The 22,526-nt window shown below is 41.7% G+C and overlaps 1 protein-coding gene across 24 annotated transcripts in view; it reads right to left on the reverse strand.

The window, feature by feature from the left end:
* Positions 1-22,526, reverse strand: part of ptprk (protein tyrosine phosphatase receptor type K) — a 115,248-nt gene that overhangs the window by 32,275 nt on the left and 60,447 nt on the right. For all 24 annotated transcript variants that reach the window (XM_085771268.1, XM_085771264.1, XM_085771266.1 and 21 more), the window contains 10 exons: positions 21,401-21,516; positions 20,285-20,459; positions 12,013-12,125; positions 11,428-11,608; positions 2,021-2,203; positions 1,761-1,880; positions 1,456-1,565; positions 1,149-1,350; positions 924-1,029; positions 74-146 (listed from right to left, as the gene is read on the reverse strand). In XM_085771268.1, the coding sequence (XP_085627394.1) occupies positions 74-146; positions 924-1,029; positions 1,149-1,350; positions 1,456-1,565; positions 1,761-1,880; positions 2,021-2,203; positions 11,428-11,608; positions 12,013-12,125; positions 20,285-20,459; positions 21,401-21,516 (1,379 nt within the window). The remainder of the gene's footprint in view (positions 1-73; positions 147-923; positions 1,030-1,148; positions 1,351-1,455; positions 1,566-1,760; positions 1,881-2,020; positions 2,204-11,427; positions 11,609-12,012; positions 12,126-20,284; positions 20,460-21,400; positions 21,517-22,526) is intronic.

A 22,526-nucleotide genomic window follows, 5' to 3' on the forward strand; every position in this document is an offset into this window, starting at 1 on the left:
ATAAATACATTCATATTAGATTGGTTGTAAAGCCATGGCTTCTTAAATATACATAGGAGAGATTAATAATCACCTCGTAACAGTCAGAGGAAGCTTGGCGTCGTGTCCGCTGAGGATTCACTTCCTCCACCACAATCTGGTACGCGCTGTAGACCGGAGAGAAATACAGGAATCAGTTTAGTGTTCACAAATAAACTCATAAATAAGGCAACAGAACGATAAATGAAACACATCTAAAGTCTCTATTTGAAAAATGGCTTGTTGTCGTTGTTGCGTGTCGTGTTTACATGGCTTTCAGTTAATTACTGACTCCTGATTTCATATTACACCCAGAAAATAACATGTTTGATGTGATTAAAATAATAACCACTTGTTCAATCTCAACCACTACATCGGTCAAAGATACACTTACAGGAACGCTTCATGCTCTTTGTTTATTTTTGTGGCTTGGTGGTTGCCTTAAAGGGATAGTTCACCATTTTGGAAAATTGGCCCATTGCAATAATCCCTATCGTCATAGCAGTAGGTTCGTTACCTTTATTTGTCGGTGCAAGATATTTTTAGAATGGCGGAGCAGAGCCGCGAGCTGCTCAGAGCTACGCAACGGAGGCTAATGGGATTTCTTGGTTTCCCTCATCAAACTCATCAAATACACAATCCAACAACTCCAAAATGCTCTGGTGGACAAGTTGTGACCTGCACATTCACCACGCTATGAGATAATAACAGAACATTACTAGACAGAGTTGTTTTAGAGGTAAATTCATGCAAAACCGCTGATGCACGTTCCCATCGGGGCAGTTTTTCCGGCAAGCAGTCGCTTGAAAATGAGAAAATGTTGAACTATCCCTTTAAGTGTAGGACTAAGCTAACAACTGGACAGAGAGCATGTGAATACCAAAGTTAAGAAATGCCTGCAGTACCTGATAGGAGCTCCTTTGGCCTGGGCAGGTTTGAGCAGGACGGTGATGGTCGTTGCAGTTTCATTCAGAAAGGCCTCTGACCCGTCGTACTCATCTATTGTCGGAGCTGCAGAGCAAACATCAGAGTCTGAGTAAGTCTTGAACATCTGATTGTGATTTTAAGAAAAATTATGGTCTAATAAACAAGATAAAATGAAATTAAAATATCCAATTATTATTTTCTACCTGAAATGTTGGTGGTCACGTTGAGCGTGGTCGCAGGACCAAAGCCTTTGGAGGTGGACGCTCGTATAGAGAGCTGGTATGTGACACCCGGGTGGAGCTGGGAAAACAGGTGATAGGTGGCGTTTGACGGCAGAGACGCTGTGAGGCCTGGTCTCTGGAGAGGCACCGAGGGGTCGAATGAACGCAAGCCGCTGTAGCTGATCTGTGGAGGTGCAGAGAGACAGAAACTTGTTTTAAACCTTTTTTCTCCACCACCACTAAGCATGTTGCTCAGTTTGGCTCCTCGTACTGGGAGTGCTGGTCGTACCTCATACTGAATGATGATCCCATTGGGTTCGGCTGGTTCCTTCCAGTAAAGAAGAATCCTGTCCTCGAATGGAGTGGCTCTTAGTGACTGACTGGGAACTGGACCTGGGACTGTCATTACACACACATACACAGAGTTGTTAGCACTGGTAAATACAGACCACACACACACACAGCAGTGACTTGTTAAAATGTTTTTTGTACTCCAACATTTCTATTTTCCATTCCTGAACCCTTTTGGCAAAACTCACAAATGATAGATATTCACGTTTTTTAAACTAGATAAATAAAAGGTGTTTGTCGCACCATCTTCATCGGTTTGTATGATGGTTTCGTCGCTTTCTTTCCGGCCCTCTGGATTGGTCAGAATCATCTTCAGGCTGACGTTGGTGTAGGGGGGCAGGTTTCCCACCAGGTGGCGAGGAGCTGAGAAGAATAAGAGAATGAAAAATAAATAAAGGAGCATTCAGTAAGTCTGATATAGTTGACTTATTAGCCATACACTTCTCAGTCTGCTTTGTTTGTATTGGTGTTTGGCTTTGCCTTTACAGAATAAGGCCTGTTACCTTTGGGGTCCATGTCCAAGCAGTCGGCCTTGCTGCGGTTGTTGGCCGTCATGTAGTGGTAACAGATGGTGACGTTAAAGGTGTGACAGCGAGTGATGTTGTAACCCAACGACTCCCAGTCCACCGCGATCAGACGAGCCCTGGTCTCAGCGATCTTCAGCCTCTTAGGAGTCCGCATGGGTTCTGCAGAAACAGGGAGAAGAACATGGAGGACAAGATCATCTTCAGCTTCAAAGCATCTGCAGAGTTTCTGTTGTTTATCATCGCCGTGCACTTTGAGTATGGAACAAATGTATTTGTGTTGCCAAAAAAGAAAATCCAAGAGTGCTGAGTCAGCACTTTCCCTGGGCAAAACGAGGGTTTTGTGAACATCTGTTTCTGCTCCTCGCCGCCATTCAACTATTTCTCAAATGCGGTAACTTCCACGAGGCACGTATTTGATTTCCACCTTTGATGTGTAATCACAACTGTTATTGTCAATATAATCTACCTGCTCTCCAGCCTGCCTGCAGCTTTAATTACTGTAACTGGCTCATTTAACTGGATCAATAGCCCCCCAGACCTCACCCAACTGTACACACACTCTCACAGGATAGATTGCAGGCGTAAAACCCCAACCTTTTGCTTTCTGTCTGCTCCCATCAGTCCACTATATTAGAGGCAGTACAGTGTTTACCTACTGGTGCTTTGCCCAGGCCATTCAACAGTGAGGGGTGGGCCACCTCACACGGAAGAGCTTCGCTTTTCCTTTAGCTGATCTCTGTAGGAAAGCTGTTATCTTCACCAAAACAACCAATCTTAGAAGAAGAGCTATTCCTCCAGCTCAGGGAACTACTTCTCTAACTAGAGGTGATATCGCTCAATCAAGAAAGCTGTTATTACTCCACAGAACATACAGTGCAACTCCATCAGCGACTCACACTCTGCAGTTACCGCTTGATCTACAAAAGGTTAAAGCCGGTGGTGTGCGGTGACTTTTTACAGATAGATAGGCGAGCAGAGTAGACATCTTCTCAAAATTGGAAGCACACTTTGAGGCTACAGAAGTGTAGTTTTCTCTCCTCTCAGAGATACTGACTGGAGATTAGCGAGGCTGAGCCGTTTGTGTTTTCTGTATTTTTTTTTTCCTGGGGGGGGAGCAGAGATGGAAGAAGGATTTGGAGGTTACTCGAGTTAAAGGACATCTGTTTTATCGGTAAAATGTACTTAAGGTGTCAAAAGTAATTTCGATGTTATGGCTCAGAGGGAGATGGGATATCATGACGGGGAGGAATCTGTTTGCTCAATGCAGCCGATACCAAATACGCCTTGATTACCTCTGACACTGATCGCTCAGATCGACTCTGGACCTGCAGACCGAAGTGGAATCTATGTACGTCTGAGCAAACCGGCGCGGATTTAATTGAAAGTCGTGTTTGCCGTTCCTTGTCATAAACTGACAAGTTCTCATTCACAGTCATAATCGTTCCATCACCTGTTGATGTTCCTTCACCACTTTCTGTCTCTGCCTCGCCGTAACCCCCCTGTTTCCTCCTCGTGTCCTTCCAGGACTTTTTTTTTTTTTTTTTAATAAAAAGCCTCACCTTAAATACAGATGCAAGTCTCTCCCCAACCCCACTCCTTGTCTCGCTCTCTGTTTTTCTCTGGGTCTTCCGCTCTCAGAGGAGACAACACAAGGACACAAACTTGTCGCTTCTTCTGACAGCCCATTATCTGCCTGTCACTCACACACACACACACATACACGAACCGACACTCACAGGCACGGCCACTCGCACTTGGTGGTTACTACCCAAACACACACACACACATAGGCATTTCAGGTTGTGACCAAATCAAGATTAAATCTAAGCAGAGCATGTATAGGTGTGTGTGTATAAATGAGTGTGTGTCTCTATGCTGCTGCTCTTACTTCTCATAATAAAAATACATCGTCAAGGGCAAACGCACACTCACACACAATGAGCTGTAAGGAATACAAACGTGTCAAAGTCATTCAGATGTAAATTGCTCGTTAATGAAGAGACGTATAGCCGAACGAGACAAAACACAAAAGACAGAAAACGAGAGGAAGGAAATGTTGTGAAGACACACGAGCAGGTAATTGTCTGTTGAGCTGCGGCGCAAATATTATTGCTCAACTGTGTGTGTGTCTGTGTGCGTGTTAATAGCTGAGAGGTCAGAGCATTTCATTTCTGCCTCAACCTGTTATTAGATGGCTGACATTTAAATAGAGCACAGGAGAGAGAGAGAGACACGCTGCTTTCTCCACCTGTCTCTCTTCTATCTGTCTCTTCCTCACTTGTCTTGGTCTCTTCCTCTCTGCTCAAATCAATACTTGTGATCCTCACCATAAACCTAGCTATTAGGATGGATACACACACACACACATACACACACATACAAACACACATCCACAGAGTTAGAGCAGTGTAATAAATTGCATTGATTTCAGGGTCTCTTGATGCCAACTCTGTTTCGCACTGATGCGCTTTCAACATAGAATTAAAACAAAATATATGACTGGCTGCCTGTCATATACACAAACAGGTGTGTGCACACAACACACAAACACACACACACAGACACACACACACACACACACACGCACACAGGTTATAAAACGCCCACCCCCAACCTTTCTGACCCATAATGTAATGTTGCTTATCTCTTGTTTTCTGGAGGGTAGTGCAAGCAGGTAGAGCAAGGTGAGGTGAAACAGTGAAAGGATATGGACAAAGGAAAGACAGAAAGAAAGAAAGAAAGAAAGAAAGAAAGAAAGAAAGAAAGAAAGAAATGACAGTAGCATAGAAAATGCAGTAAAGAAGAGCGTAAAAACAAAGCGATGCATGGAAAAATGAAGCTGGGGCTGGAGGGAGTGAGAGACAGATAAAGGGAGCAGAGAGAGGAATGAGAGAGTGAGAGATGAGAGAGGAGAAGAGAGAGAGAGACCGAGAGGAGGAACGGGGGAAAGACGATAACTAGTTTGGAGCGCGGCCAGAGTCGAGCGGGACCTGGTCCAACGGTAAGCCACAGAGGCTGCCTTGTCCTTTTCTCCTCCTCCGGTAGACAGACAAACGGCTGGATTCATGTTGGAACTAAAAGGCTTTGTTCTCCACAGATGGAGCTTTGAAAAACAATAACAATACCAATAAACACCAACAATAACACCAAGGACGGCAAGCTTCATATCAGCAGCATCCAGAGGTTGGAATTAAAGAACAGGAAAACAAAAGGAAAAGGAAATAAAACTCAATGAAATTAAACTATACTAAGGTTGAAAAAAAAAATGAAAATAAAACTCTCCTGCAACATGAAGCAGCAGGAAGAGCCAAATATGGTTAAAAAAAAAAGAAAGAAAATAGCATAGAGCAGGAAATAGGGAAGCTTAAAGAAAAGCAGAGAAGAAAAGAGCAATGAAAAGGGGAGGGGAGGAAACAGAAAGGGGTGACAGGAGATGCAGCTAAATCCCAGTTAATCTGTCCAATTAGTTCCTGGTAATCCTTCCACTGTCATGAAGAAGACAAATGAAACTCCCTTCATTCATTCTGTATCCCTGCCTTACTCTCTCTGCGTGTCTCAGTCTCTCTGGACCAGATTTTAAGTACATGAAAGGTGCAAAAAGAAAAAAAAAATTACGCTGCACCCGGTTTTTTAATTTGCACTACAGTTTGGCTATGATTTGCCTACGCAGAGGCTAATTATGAAATCAATAACTTTTGGCGCTCTCTGCTCAAGCTTAAAAATGGTATCACTGCAATTTAGCATGGGAGGGGGGTGTTTGAAATGATGAAACGAAGAAAAGGAAACAAATTACACCTTGTGAGTGATGAATAAAACATTTCAAACAACTACATTTACAAGGAGAGGTTGGTAAAAGCAATGAGGAATAATTAAAAACACTTCTGAGGACATGATGAGGAGGAAGCTTCATTATTTCAAGGTCTAACAGCTTGTACATGGCTGGAGCTGGTCGTATACTGTACTGTAGGACATTTGCATTCTGCCTGGTGTCAGTTGGTTACAGCCCTTTATCTGTTTGCTTTTCCTGCTCTCTGCGCTCACATATACAGCATTTCAACAAAGCCAGATTCCCAATAAAGCATTTACATTTACACATTATTTACATATTTATCTGTTTCTGCTGTCAGACAATGGAACAAGTTTGAAACAGTGACTCAGACATGACCCATTGAGAATAGCTACATGTTTCGAGTAGCAGTCACTTCTTAGTCATTGACAGGCTGCCGCTAAAATTGTCAAAAAAAAAACCACCAACCGACGACTGAGCTGTGATTTCAGCTACATTAACTTGTAAAGTCACAACTTGGAAAGAAAGTTAAAGGCTCGTTCATGTCAGCTGTCAGACAGACGGCTGCCTGCGGAGGGAAAGCCTGACCTTGTGCTTGCAAGTAGCTTAAAGGGGAACTATGCAAGTCGCTTTTTTTCTCTACAGCTCCCCCTACAGTTTCAGAGTGCATATTTTATGTGCATTTGTTTTCAACGAACCGACGAGAAGGTAATCCATGCAGCGATGCCGGAGGCGCTGATCTTGCAAGGTTGGTTTTCGGCCAAAAGACGCTAGGTGGAAGTCATTTAACCATCACAATTAAGCGGATTAGTTATCTTGCATAGTTCCTATTTAAAACATTGTTAGGTGCTGTTTTGTAAAAGTTGCTAAAAGCATCTGAGAAATTGTCAACAAAGGTGCTTGTAATTATAATTATTTTGACAGAGCAACAGCCGACCAGTGTGGAAACTCTAACATTTGGGTTCGTTGGCCAATAGTTTAACTTGGTCACTCAGTCAGTCAGTCAGTGAAATCCACATTTCTACAACAAATGGTCATGTTGTTGCAATCCAGCCAAAAAGATGCAATTTCAAACTTTTTAAGAATTTCGTGAATGTCACTGAAAAGCAAAAGTTGAAGGAAAATGATGACAATGTTCTGTATTTTTGTAATACACCATCAAAACAACATCAAATCTCTTGCTTCATTTAGACCTTTCTAGGTCGTCAGTGGCTCTCGACAGACACCAAAACCCACTGGCTTCAAATACACTGCAATTTCTAAATAGGACTCTGGACACAGTGGGTTTTAACAAATGTTAGCCAGGTGCATTTGTGGGGGACAATTTTCTGTGGTGAATTAAGACAAATTTGGTTTGTTGACAGCAGCATAATGGTGTGGGACCGATTCAAAACAAACTGCGGTGCCCATGTTGGTAAATACAAAGCAACAAGTCATCTAGTGCAGCACTGGGCCTCACTGATGTGTTTTTAATAGTTTTTTTGGCCGACAACAGAGCTCTAAGGCACAGACCAATGAGCCATATCAGGGAACAGGTAATACTTGTTAGGATCAATTCACTGCTGGTTTTGATCTTTTCATGGGATTTGGTGAAGGGCAGAAAAATACAGAATATCATCAGACTTATCGATTCTGAGCACAATCACTCAGACCTGAGAGTATTATGGCAACAGAGTCCACTTCGTCGTATTTGTCCTTTACGTATTTCAACATAATACACATTGCATTTCTTGTGTGAAATGCGCTATGAATAAATTAATGGCATTTCGTTGCTTTGAGTTTTCGCAGACCAGCCCAGTTCACAGCCACATCTTCATTCTCTTGTTGTTTATAATATTTTAAAGTCATTTTTCAGTAATCAATGGGCTCTTTTTCCCTTCTAAGTAGCTGTCATTATTAGTCTTTGAAGTCTATCTTTCTTTCCAGCTACCCCTGAAGCATTTCTTTTAGATTTATACACAACAGAGTTTAGGTTTTTTTTTAACTCAAACTTATGCCTGTGTTAAAGGCGGAGAATTATCCCTGCAAAACAGACCCTCGCCAATTATGTGAACCTTAGAAAGAAAACCATCAACATTTATAGAACATAAACTCCCATAGGCGCACACAAACACAAACGCACAAACACATCATCACTGTAAAACGGACACTCTCGCACTCTGGCCATTACGGAGGCTCTTAAGTCCACTGGGTGCTATTTCAAGGGTCTGACCCTTAAAGCATCGCCCTGCTGACTGCGTATGTGTGTGTTTTCACATATATAAAGAAGTACATGCAATATATTGTGTGTGATTCCCACAATATCCGGGTTTGTGTGTCTGGAAATGTGTGTTTTGTGATTCCATTCTTCCATTAATCCAAGCGATGCTGAGTTCGTGCAACACAGGAGAAATACTGTGACTCTTCTGAACCGTGTGTGTGTGTGTATGAGTGCGTGTTGTGTGTACATTTCTCAATACCTCTTAGTGTGTCGCTCTTCAGTGTGTAACTATATGGTTTGTGAGTGTATGTGTGTGTGTGTGTGTCTAACCTGCCATGACCAAGAGGTTTTCAGCAGAAAATTCAGGATTTGGATTAAAAGCTACTTCATCACCTTCTTCTGTCACACACAGACACACAGACACAGACACACACATACACACTCGCTCTCTCTTCACTTCAAGTTGATTATTTTTCACCTTTCAGACAAGAGCAATAAATCACCACAGAGGAAAAATCAAGAAGAGTGGGAGAGAAAAGGAGAGACAGAGGGAGCACGAGGAAGAAGTGGAGATAGGAGAGATAAAATAGTGCAGAGATGAAAAGAGAAGCGATGGAAGAGGAAGAGATGAAATCCTGCCGGGCATCGCATCAGTTGCTCTGCAGCGTGTGTGATGTCTGCTCTGTATTTTATCAACTTTATTGGTTTTTAATTAAACTGTGTTTTTTTTGCATGGTGATAGATTGGGTTTATGCCTGGTGTTTGTGCACACATCTCACTGTGTGTGTGTGTGTGTGTCTCTGTGTGCACATGTCTTCATTATATTGTGTTGAACTAATTACTCAGTAAACTACAGGTGGTGGGATCAGACAAACCTAACCAAACAGAAAAGGCAAAGGAATCATTACCATTTAAATAACATTTCTACCCCTTGTGTGTGAGTCTCACTCTCTCAACAAACACACACAACGACAAGTGTGGGTGTGTGTGTGTTTGAATGTGAATGACCCAGTCTAACAACAACAGAAAGAGACAGGTAAGATGATATCACTGGTGTAATAATAGACAATAACTACCTACATTCATTACTTTGTGGTAAACATGAATATTTGATATTATGTTTATTTATAGAAAGATGTGAATATGTGAATAATTGTCTCATTCATGTTTTGTTGACATTTCAGTGGAAACCAGTCTCATGTCTGTATGCTAAGTAGGAAGCTACAGCTAACACCTGGTTAGCTGCTTAGCATAAAGACTTGAAACATAAAGTCCAAAAGAAACAAAAAGATCCCTACCTTTCACATTACATCTTTGTTTGTTCCATAATCATACAAGAACCAAAGTATACAAACATCAAGTGACAGTTTTATAGAGGTCGGGGGTTTATGTGCTTTTTCTTGGGTGGCAGTTGTCACTGCATTTGCCTGAAACCACATAGATTTTGTAAAAGTGGACCGACCTTAGACTTCTCCAAAATATCAAATTTTCTTCCTGTATCATCATGCACAGTTAGTGAAAAAGCATTTTCCATGTAAACATACAACTACTCAAAAATGAAAAAGCATATTTTTCGGAATGTTGAACAATGTTGTTAAGGCCGATATTACGCCGTTTGTTGACATTGTAAGTTTAGTCTTTACAGAACTTTTCCTAGTATATCTGTGCAGGTCTATCTTTTTTCTTTTTGTTTTATAAAGAAATGTGTTGAAACTGTGGTTGGCTAATGTCACTGAGTGGTAGCACTTTAAAACCTCTACAACTAGACTTGAAACTATGTAATTATCAGCTGTGACGGTGGGACAGGCATTGTTTTAAAGCGAGGCGCCGGGAACTTCCACAGAGGAAGTTTGGAGCACTTTGGCAGGTGTTAATTTGTCTGTCGACAAGATACAAGCAGGAAACTTAACAGGTGTGTAGTTGTCATCAAAATGAAGGGCTGAGGTCAAAGAGGGGTGGGCTCTGACCCATGAGTGGTAATAATGTAGTAATACCACTGAGTAATCATGGGTCAGCACATCAGCATTAAGACGGGTGTGGAGTTGTGTGAACTTGGTCTGTAGTATGTGTGTGTGTGTGTGAGGACGTTTGCTGCAGTGTCAGTCCCTGAGCTGTGGCAGTAGAAGTAGAAAACGCTCCGAGGGCCATAAAAGATTTAGATTTTTTCCCAGATTCCCTGAAACATGATGATTTTCTAGTGGGTATACAAAAGATGATTCAGATATACAGAATGATTTGGTGTTATTATGTCCCTTCTGTGGTCTGATATATCAACACATTAAATGTGTTCCTCCTCCTGTGTGAGTGAGGAGGAGAAGATTAATTTCCTTTTCCTGTCAAACAGGAAACTGTTCAATACATGAGTCGCCTGAACAAGTCTATGACTTCCTCTCTGTCAATAAACACACACACACATGCATACAGATTCATTCAAACACACACACGCACACACAGGTTGGCAGGCATCATTCAAGCCCCATGGTTATGAGTTTTCATCTCTCTTTCATTTCCATTCTCTAGTTTCATCATTCTCTCGTACTCTCTTCCCCCGCTCCTATTCTCTCCTCTCTTTCTTTTCCAACCTTATTGTTTTTCATCATCTCTCCATCGCTCCCTTGTTCGGTTTCTCATTCAAGCTCATTGCTTTTCTTTCTGTCTCTTTCTCTCTCGTATCAACCCCTCTCTCTCTCGCGCACTTTGTCTCTCTCCCCGAGGCTAGCTGTGTTTATATTTCAGTCGTTTATTTCTACAAATGTCAGACAGTGTTACTGCCCTCCGTCTATTGATCCACAGAGAGAGAAAGAGATGGAGAGGGAGAGCGAGAGAGAGGCAGGGGGAAAGTGGGGAAAGGCAGTGACAGGGAACAAAGTAGAAAGAGAGGTACAGGGGGAGGAATGGGAGATATGAGAGAAAGGAGGAGCACCAGCGAGAAAGCAGGAATGAGGTGAGAGAAGAAGAAAAAAAAAAGCAGGATAAAAAATGAGAAAGGTGGAGGGAGCCTCCAGTATTTTAATCACTCTTTCTCTCAGATCACTGAGCAACCACTGACTGACTCAGGCTCTCCCCTCCTTTCTTCTCCAATTCTATCCCTCGCTACATCTCTCCTCTCCGCTCGCTGTCTGCTCCGAGTACAAATATCACTCCACCAGCTGAAATATAGATACCGAGATAAAAAAGAACAACAGTAGATGGATGGACAGATCGATAGATAATCACACGGGCAGAAAAAAAACTGTGTGCACAAGTCGACTCAACTAAGTTTCCGGCATTGTTTCTTTTTTTTAGTTGTAGAATCCAGTTCATCATGTTTTAGGTGATTGTACAAAACAAAAAAAAAGCATTAAACAATAATGGTGTATTGTGTTGACATTTGAACATTGCATTTCTCTGTCCTACCTGCACATTTGGTTCTGGTGATGAGTGGTGGTCCGGCTTTGCCTGTCCCTCCCTCTCCTGGTCTGGTCAGTAAGACTCTGATCTCGTACTCTGTGTCCGGGTCAAGGTGCCACAACTTATAGTTGGGAGAGTTCACAGCGTGAGTCTCGGTCCAGCTGCCTGACGTCATACGGTACTCCACCTGAGGGAGAGAAAATAATGTAGATGTCAATGTAGAGTTAAATTCTTTATCAAGATCTGATACTCTTCATCTAGTAAAGGATTGGCTTGATGAAAAGACTGGTGCCACTCTTCTTAGCTTTGATTAGCATGAGCGAGAAACAGCTTGCCCGACTTATGCTAAAGTTTTACAAAAAGATCTGCCAAGACCAGCTCTATAATTATAATTTCAGAAGTAAAACTTTGGACAAACTGACTGTCTGTCTCCTGGCTGCAGCTTCAGGCTAACTCCCACCAAGAGAACAAAAAAAAGTTGTGTTTCCCAAAATGCGTCATCCGTTTTGACGCCACATACTGTGTTGCTACATGTACCAAACGTATTATTGTCATTACCCCTAAACTGCTCATTATACACAACGTACGTACCTCTTTCAGTATAATTGGTCCGTCGCCAAATATGGAGTTGGCGTTGAGCTGAATCAGTAGGTACGTAGGGCCCACGCCGAGCAGCTGGGGCGGGGCGATGGGGTGCGGAGGCTCTGAGGAGAGAGAACAAGGAACAAGGTCGTAAAAAGACGGTTTCAAAAGTGGCTCAAGAGATGAATGAAACGCACTGAAACAAGGCCACAATGTAACAAAGGAGGGTAGTGGCACAGGGAACAACGTACTGTAGTCTCTGTGATACAAAGCCTCGACAGTGCCGCAGCTCAAAGTCGAACAAATATTTAACACAAACTGACATTGAACAAAGACAACTAAGCTATACAACTATTTCTACTGCAATTATACCATGACCCAAATCATTAGGGATACATTATGTTTTGTTATCCTGTGAGCAACAGAGAAAGACGAGCGAGTGTGTCCCATTTTGGGTGCCTATATTTCTATTTCTATTTCCAGAAAGATGACAAATACACTTAATGGCTGTGTCGAAACTTCATTGTCCTCACACTAAATGTGTCTCTCTGACTGACTCAGACACTGAACTGAATGATGTCATCTGTTTGTCTGTCAATCTCGGCTCTTGTTTGAACTGCAGCACCTAAACATAACTTCATCATTACAATCACCTGATCAGAGCGAGTGCACATTGTAATTGCAAACATGTGGTTATATGTATTGATTTTAATATCTATTTAATACCGCAAGTAATAAGTGACTACATTTAATGGGAAATCAACACAGATATTGTATTGACATTTGCAAAAGCAAGAGCAACCAGCGATCGCTCTGATGATCATCGATCGCCAATAACATCAAACTGGCTGCACCAGATTGCAATATTATGACATCAGAGCTGTGTGGCCGTGTCATGGTGGAGTAGTTGGCTCTGCGTGCTCATACAGAAGCTGCTGTTTCAATCCTATATTCGGTTCTTTCCCCCCCTTAACAAAAGATAATTTAATGATCCATTCTGTTTATACGGGACTTTTCCAGGCACTTCACATAATAAGCTTCTTTATATACAGCTTTCATCTGGTATCATCATGCCTTGAAGCTACGATGTTTCACGCACTGATTCGCTCTCCTTTGCTGTGTTGTTGAAGTTATAATGAACTTAATATTAATGTGAACATGCCTTTTACAGCTGCCTCACATCAAAAGCCTTCCACCTTCAAATAAGACACTCACCCGATGGCTTTTTATTGAGAAGCAGCTTCAGAAAGTTTTGATTACAGTGACAAGACGTTTATGTGTGCAGGTGTAATGTTTTGCATCAGGAAGAGGTGCTGCCCACGAGGAACTGGGGTGAATTTCAAAAGCAATGATATGAAACAAAAAAAGGGAGTGAGCATAGATTTATGAGTGATGGATTTTAAACCTATTTCTGTTAAAACCATAATTGATGACCACCCTGAGCATGAGGTGCACTCGCCCCTGCTTGTCCTCCTGTGAATCCTCTAATAAATTTCCTCATAAGTTTCATAATATATTGTTATTAGATGAGGGGGATTTTAGATAATGAAGTCCATCGGTGCGTACGAGAACGACAACCAGTGAGTTAACCTCTTACTCCGCTGGTTGCGAACTTGAAATTGGCTTTTTTAACAGTATTTTGTAGTTTATTGAATTGGTTTTCATTTCTTTCTTTACCTGCTGCAACCTCAACTTTTATCTGATGCCATTCAATTCAGATGTGTCAGATCTGTCTCTTCTGGTCTGATTACAGTCGTGACATTTATGTAAAAGTGACTACAGTACCTACAACCTCTGCCAAGGAGGCTTTCACCCGTCTCTGTTTGTTGGTTTTGTTGGTCTGTGCTCAGGACTGCACAGGAAAAGTACAGCTCTGATTTGCACCAAACCTTTTGAAGGGATGGGGCAGGTGGCCACAAAAGACCCCATTACACTTTAGTGCAGATCCAGGAATTTCTTTTCATACACTCCTGAACATTGCAACATTGGGCATTTTTCTACATTTTTGCCTATTTCTCAGTCAATAATGAATGGATTGGATGTATTTGACATATTTATAGTGCTGAGATCTCTGGGTTTGTACACCATTGGTGCAGATCCAGATAATAATTCAAATGTGGTGGAGGAACATTTCTGGCCTATGCGGGGGTATGTGCTCCGATGAGTGCCATTTTGGGGATTTACTGTGTAATTGCTTATTAACTACATTATAAATAGGTTTGAGTCTAGATTTGGACATTTTTTCCATCAGCATCATGGCTACTCATGGTGCCGTTTGAATCAACCTGATCTGCCATCTTCACCTTTATATAAGCCTGTAAAGAGAGATGTTAAATTATTAAATTGATTTGATTGCATCTGATTGGCCGAGTAATGATATTCATAATTTTCAACATTAAACACTGCATACTGATGCATTACACATGTAGCTTCAGGAACCAGTGTGTGTGTGTGTATACTAAATGTGATGGATGCGTGAAGGTTCAGGACCAGTCAGTCAGATCAGAGCTAACTGTCAACCATCTGTGACTGACAAAACCTTAAGCGCAACACACACAACCTTAAAAACACCCTGCATCAAAGGTTCATCTACTTGACACATACATACACAGATCAACACATGAATTAATCACATATAATCTCCATGCACACACACACACACACACACACACACACACACACACACACACACAAATACACTGCGATCTATCTCACAGACAGTAAATCACGCCGCCTGTATCTCTCTCAGACGCGTTCTCAAAGAAACGCTGCTATCTGAGAAGAGATAGAGGAAAAATGTGGATTTTTTTGAGGCGATCCAGCTTCAATCATATCATATCAAAGTGAGTATTATCTAAATTATGTGTGTGCGTGCGTGCTTGTGTGTTAGTGTGCATGTTGTTCCATTAATAGTTATATTTTGCATTGCTGTCACCTCGTTTCCTCTTTGTGCGGATGTGAATCTGTGAATCTGACTGTTTGTGTTTACATTTCTGTGTGTGTGTGTGTGTGTGTGTTTTGAATGTGGCTGTCAGAGAGGTGCAGGCTGGGAAGTGTCTTTTTTACCAAGAGATGAAACACTAGTTTGACAGCACATGCGTGTGTGCAAATGCAAACACACACACACACACACAGCGCACACACACACAGAGTTGAATTCAGATAATGAATGTTGAAGTGGCTTCAGAAAACCAACGACGTCAACAACATGTCAGCTCGCAATGCCATCAAATAAACAAAGTAAACAACTCCATGATTAACAAACAAATAAAATAAAAGAAATAAAAGCAAAAACTCACACAGATTTATTCAAGCATGAAAAGGAAACAGTGGGCTCTCCTGCTCGGGGCTTGTGTGCTCACTTGACTAGATGTTGGTGTGTTATTTAAAAAACCTATTGAAAATCCAAAAGATAAATAATAGACGTAAAAACGAAGCAGTAAAGAATGTAAGTGGGTCATTATTTGACTCCAGAGGAAAAACAAGAGCTGCAACGGATTCACGCTTTTGATTTTTCAGATTTTTTTCTGTTTGTTTGTTTTTTCATCACTTGTCATTTATACAGTTGACCTAAAAAAAAAAATTGAACAAATCATCAATGGTGTTGCTTTTGCGATGGGTTTCCTGTCACTAGCTTCTTTATTATTAATCACACGTGAACTCCTCTCATCATTTGTCATTTTTTGGGTCAAATCTAAATGATAAAAAACAAAACAAATCAACATTTGTGTCGTTTATGACCTGACCCATCTTGATTAATCTGTTGTCACTGTCACTGAGATATGAGCGTTAAAACAAACTCTCGGGGCATTGATAGGATAGATGATTAAAGATTTAAGATGGAGTAAAAACAAAAAGACAGAGAGCGACCAACAGAGAGGAAGTGGTTGGTGACTGGCGCCCACTAGGCATGTTCTCCTCTGTTGTCCATCGTCAGCAACCTTGTCAATAAAGTTTAGCATTCACAGGCCGCTCGCTGCTGACATCACTATGGTACTCACTGGAGGACATGTGACCTCCCGAACTAGAGAGGAGTGGATGAGTGTGTGTGTGTGTGTTTCAGTCATATCAACAGTGGTAGTAGGTTTTCTCTACTTCCACAGCGCCTCAAGCTCCACCTGTCACTGCAGCTTAGAGTGTGTGAGAGTGTGTGTGTGTGTGTGTGTGTGTGTGTGTGTGTTTGAATGGTAAAAAGGAGGAAAAGGACAGTTTAGAAGTGAACCATTACAGGTTTAAGACAGTTGTATTAACTCAAGTCAGCTCTGTGTATGTGTGTGTGTGCATGCAGGTGTGTGACAGTAATATTGCAGGAGCTTTTTAGGCCATGGCTTGTGTGTAATGCAAGCTGGCATGGTGATGTACTGGTGTGTGTGTGTGTGTTTGTTTGTATATGTGTGTTTGTGTGTGTGAGATACGAGCTGGCATGATGATGCGCTCTATCACCGTAGGAACCAGAGGGCAAGGCGTTATTAGAGCTCGGCTCTGACCAAACCACTCCTGACACACACATAGTTAAAGTCCACCTCTTTGTCTCTCTGTCACACACACACAAACAAACCTATAACAACAACAACTGATAATATATAAAGTAGAGTCTAGTTATTATATTTGATGATTTGCTAAAGTTGGTGAGTTATTTGTTTAAAGGGATAGTTCAACATTTTGGCAAATTGGCCCATTGCCATAATCCCTATAGTTTTAAGAGTAGGTTTGTTACCTTTAATTGTCAGTGTAAGCTATTTTTAGAACGGCGGAGCAGAGCGGTGAGCTGCTCAGAGCTACGCCACGGAGGCTGGTGGGATTTCTTGGTTTCCCTCATCAAACTCATCAAATACACAATCCAACAACTCCAAAACACTCTGGTGGACAAGTTGTGACCTGCACATTCACCACGCTACGAGATGATAACGGAACGTTACGAGACAGAGTTGTTTTAGAGGTAAATTCATGCAAAACCGCTGATGCGCGTTGTCTTCAGGGACAGCTTTTCAGCAAGCAGTCTCTGTATTTACCTCTAAAACAACTCCGTCTCATAACGTTCCGTTATTATCTCATAGCGTGGTGAATGTGCAGGTCACAACTTGTCCACCAGAGCGTTGTGGAGTTGTTGGATTGTGTATTTGATGATTTTGATGAGGGAAACCAAGAAATCCCATTAGCCTCCGTAGCGTAGCTCTGAGCAGCTCACCGCTCTGCTCCGCCGTTCTAAAAATAGCTTGCACTGACAATTAAAGGTAACAAACCTACTCCTAAAACTATAGGGATTATGGCAATGGGCCAATTTGCCAAAATGTTGAACTATCCCTTTAAATGAATCAATAATAGTGATCTGGATATCGACATGGCTTCTGGTTGGACACAGCAAACGATCTGAAGACATCACCTGGCTTTCTAGAATAATGTAATGGATATTTTTGCAAGATGATTAATAAAAAAAGAGATAAATTATTATAGGCTCATAAAAGTTGTAGATCTATTGACTGTATTTTGGTTTTCAACTGTTCCTGTGTGGGTGAGACGAAGCCGTCTGAAGACATCGCCTTATGAGAAAGTAAACAAATGATGAATAATCGTGACAAAAGGATGAACAGGATATTTTCATATTTTTGCTTGCGGTAGAGAGAGAGAGAGAGAGAGAGAGAGAAAAAAATGTCTTCCAGGATGATCTAGGAATCCCATGTCACACCTCTCGTGTTCCCATGATGCACCTCTGTCTACAAAATGTGCTTCTATTCTATGATCCTGACAGCTCCAGGACACAGGGGGAGAAGATAATCGCACATCTCTGTCATCTACATGTTATAAATATCAATAGAGCGGGCGTGTGCGTACCTGCAGCAAGGCAATCTCACATCGCCCAGCGGACCACTTTCCAGCCTTTGAAGATGAAACCTGGGTTCCTGTCCTACTGCCAAACATTTTTTTTTGTTATGTATACATACAACTCATATTTTGGCACCTGTCTACGATCCTGTCTTCCACAGAATCTGACTGGATCCCGGATTCCTCCACAAATGTCCCGTCCCTCATCTCTCTCCCTCTCTCTTCAATCTATCTATAAATAAATATTAAAATATTCAGAGTAAAAACATTAGCAATGCATCTTATCTCTGTCCATATTCATGGCCGTCAATGTCCTGCAGGAACCTCAAATTTCCAACACGCTCACTTTTCAAGAAGTGAAATAAACATATTCCCTGTTTCTTTGATTTCTCTCCGGCTCTCATCTCCCATCTGATATTTCTAATAAATAAACATGAGGCTCCAAACTCCTTGCACATTCATACATGCAGTCCTCATTCTTTTATTGTGATATCTTTCTAACAACCACACTCTGGATCAATATTCATAATCACCAATATCCCTCAGAGCTCCCAAAACCATCTTTTCATAGATCGTGAAAGTGGCTTTTTTTTCTTCTCTCCCCCTCCCCTCCCTGATGCCTGGCCATGAAACGTACAATGCTCAATGCGTCTTATTGAACCCGCATCGATTTTCATAAATGTAGATTGGTCCTATTCATGTTTAGACACATGTCTCCTGCTCTGCAGATTCCTCATCTCTCTCGTCTTTGCCTTCTCACATTCAAAAAAAAAAAAAAGGATCTTCATAATAAATAAACATTAGCCATTTAATATATTCATACTAGCAAGGCAAGGTCCTGCAGAGAAAGAGTGCATCCAAAAGGGCTGTGTTTTCTTGACCAAAGAGGAACCAGAGCTCTTCGTTCCCAGTGTGGAGAGTGACACTAACCCTGCTGGCTGTGGTGGAGGTGGCGGTGGCGTTTAGCTCGAGTTGAACCCCTAAACCGGACAATGCACGAGCTTCCATTATCTGAGCCACGCTGGCAAAATATTCATATTCATGGTGCTCGCTTCTGCTTTGATTTCTCATTTCTTTCTCCTCTGCCATCTCTTATGCAGAATAATAAACATGGCTCCGCTCATCTGTTTACATATTCAGACATATCCCTGATTCTGATATGGATATTCTTGGGATAATGAGCTGACTATTTACATTTGACTTTTTTTTTTTTCCTTCAGCATCTCCTCTCCTCTCTCTGCTCACCCTCCTCTGTCTCCCATCCCTCCTCCCCCGTCCCCCTCCTCCTCCTCTCTGTCACTCCCGTATCATTCTTTCTGAATCTCTTCCGCCTCTACCCTCTCTCTCTTTGCCCTCCTCCTCCTCCTCCTCTGTCTCTCACTGGGAGATGAATCGAATATGTAAGCTATTGGATGTGAATGAATAAAGCATCCCGTCTCAAACACACATTGGTGACACCTTATTAACCACATGTCAGCTGCACATGACAGCTGGAGCACACACACGGCTTACACATGTGCACATAGACACTAGTGCAGCTGGGTCACAGCCACACACACACACACACCTAACACACACAAGGCGGGTGTATATGTACTGTAGACACACACACAAACTCTCCTCATTAGTGTATTTTGTGTTAGTGACTCACATTTTGCCAGTCAGAGACAGTGGATGTGCATTTGATTGGAAAGATGTTTCATATTCTAAAAGTTACATATGATGCAAAGTTATGCATAACACAAAATATATAACTGGGTCAAAAAAAAACAACAACTTTGGTCAACAACAGGGTCGTAGGAAGAATCAAATTAACTTTAACCATCCAAAGCTCTTCTCTCACTGTCCAATATTAACTTAATGCCATGTCTATCTTCATATTGACGTGTTGTGTAAGAAGTGTGGCTCTGTAGAAGAAGAGGCTAATTCCAACTGAATTTAAAGAAGTTGATTTAACACTGTGTTTATGTGCTAGCATGTCTGGCTAACTAGTTTAGAGTAGCAATGCAGTGTTTATCTCTAAGAAAAAAAGTAATGAGCATAACATTAACCAACCACATTAATAAGTAATAGCTAATGTGGTTGATGTTATATAAAACTAACATTTGCTTATTTAGCTGACTAGCTAGAGCTGATAAAAGAGAAACTGACTAGAAATAAGAAGCCTTGGTTTGCTAATGGCTGCCACTGTGACTGTAAATATGTGCTGTGTGAAGACAGAAAGTCTTGACAGGCCAAGTGAACAGTCGGCTGGCTTCCAAAAATACTGAGCCACCTTCTTCTTCTTTTTTTTTTTTTACTTTCCACAAAAAGTAATCGAGGACAGCAGATAAAATAATCTCTGGAAAATATTAAATATAAACACCGACGAGAGAAAACAGGAAAGAACACAAAGTACAAGAGTTGACAGCAAATCAATTAGATAACCTGGGGAATATTTTTTTTTGTAAATCCTCACCTCTGACGATAAGACCGGCGAAGTTAGACACCCCGGAGCCGCGTTCTGATTGGGTGACGCAGCGGTACAGATCTTGATCCTGATTAGTGACTTCGTTGAGGTGGAAGGAGGCGGCGAATCGTCGGTGGTTGATGTTTTTGGTCAGAGCCACGGGAATATCTTCTCCATTCCTCCTCTGAATCACAGGCCGGACAAGAGCACAGAGAAGAGAAGAGAAGATCAGGCTGCTGCAGGGGCCTGTGTGCACTGCTACAGTAACTGCCTTGCTCAAGGTCACAAGGCAGCACTGGACCACACACACATGCAAACACACACACACACACACACACTCACAACCCCCCCCCCCCCCCTCCTCCTCCTCCTCCACCTCACTGACAGCAGGTTTGAAGGTCATGACTACAATAGAGCCATAATGAAATCAGGAGCTATTAAACTCTTAATCATGTTAGCTGCAAGGATGTATGGCCTGGAGACACTGTGTGTGTGTGTGTCAGTGTTGGTGGGTGTGTGGATGACACTTTATTATTGGACGCACCAGTCCTGAGGGTGGCACATCTACTATACTGTTTCATTTCTGTGTTTGTCCATCTCCACATCATTACACTTGAGGCTTACAAATATGTATTATTTGTACTTTTCTAGTTATTTATTTATCTATTTATCTTCATTTGTTTTGTATAAAGTGCATTAACCAACAACACAATGCAAATCTTCAGTTTCTTGAATATTAAAGAAAGATCTGAGATATCCTGTAAAATTGAGGTGAATTTCACTTTAACTGCTCAAAGCATCGAGAGCAACTTCTTTTAAAAAAGACTATTTATTTGGTGGAAAGTAGATGAAACAAACTGCTGCAACACTACGCAATTAAATTTTGTAAATATAACTTTTTTTTTCTTTTTTCTTTTTTAAATAACGATCAATTTTAATTTCCCTCCACCTTTTTTTGGCAGCAGGGAGAAATGTTGAAAAACAAATAAAACCAGAATAGCTTGTTGTTATTACAAAAGGCTTAATGTGGAAAATATAGTCATGTACAGCCTACACACCTAAACTACAAATCCGTAGTCATTGTTCGTGTGTGTGTTCGTGAAACGTGTGTGTGCGTAGCCATACCTGCAGCCAGAGTTTGTTGCTGGACGTGTCTCGTCCCGTGGCGATGCACTGAAATGTTGCGTTCTGTCCAGCGTTCACCTCCACGTCCCCGAGACGAAGGAAATGGGGAGATTTATCTACAGGGAACAGGGACAAAAGAAGAAAATGAAGGCGAATTAGCATTTACAGCCAAGGTTACGTGCCTCTGTGGTTTAAAATGTTTTCGTCTTCTTTCTATTTGTCCGTTTGTTCAGAGTGGAAACGAGGTGACGGCGGCCGGAGGGAGTTAAGGATACAAAACGGGGGTCGGGTTATCACAAACACACCGTATACATTTAAGGACATTTTCTAACCCTCGGGGATATGTTCATTATTACTGCGATTAGATTTTTGCTGGAGTCGGATGACACCAACCCGGAGTGCTGCATCGCCACTGGAAGGTAACGTCGCTGTCACATCCTGTTTATGTGATTCCCAGTTTTAACCACTAATATGAAATAAGGCTTTTTTAGACCCTGAAGAATCAGCTCGCCTATGACATTTTTATTCTGGGGAGGTGATTGCAATCATAGATAGGAGTTCCTATGGTGAATGAAAACACACACACACACACACACACACATACCAGAGACACACTTGCACACACACACCCACACTGATGCAAGCGTGTGCACACACACAAACCTGTGTGTCCTGAAATGCAGCTGTGAGAATGAATGCTTCCACTGTGGAGACTAAGTACTAATTCCTTTTCAAATACTTGCTCCTTCCTATTAGGAGTGCTGCTCCTCTGCCTTTAAAAGACTGGGGCTCTTCCCTTTTTTAAAGTTTCCTCAGACTCCTGGTGGCTTTCAGTGACAGAAAAATTCATGTCCAGAAATTTCTTTCAGAGGCACACATGGACAACTTCTGTCTGAGACGAGAACAACAGGGATGCAGGGACCTCACAAACTCCAGAAGGAGGAGACGGTTTATTTCTATGACTTATAATCAATAGAATCTATTAAGAAACAAAATTGTCCTCAAAGATTTCAGTGCTGCTGCGAGACAGATGGGCAGAAGGAGTCGTAATTGGTTCCTTTCAGACATGGGGGCCCTCCAGGAAACCGGCCTTATGGCTTTAGATTAACAGACACTTGTGTTAACA

The sequence above is a fragment of the Trachurus japonicus genome, chromosome 24 (assembly GCF_045865225.1).
Source record: "Trachurus japonicus isolate A0001 chromosome 24, Traja_1.0".
Lineage (NCBI taxonomy): Eukaryota > Metazoa > Chordata > Actinopteri > Carangiformes > Carangidae > Trachurus > Trachurus japonicus.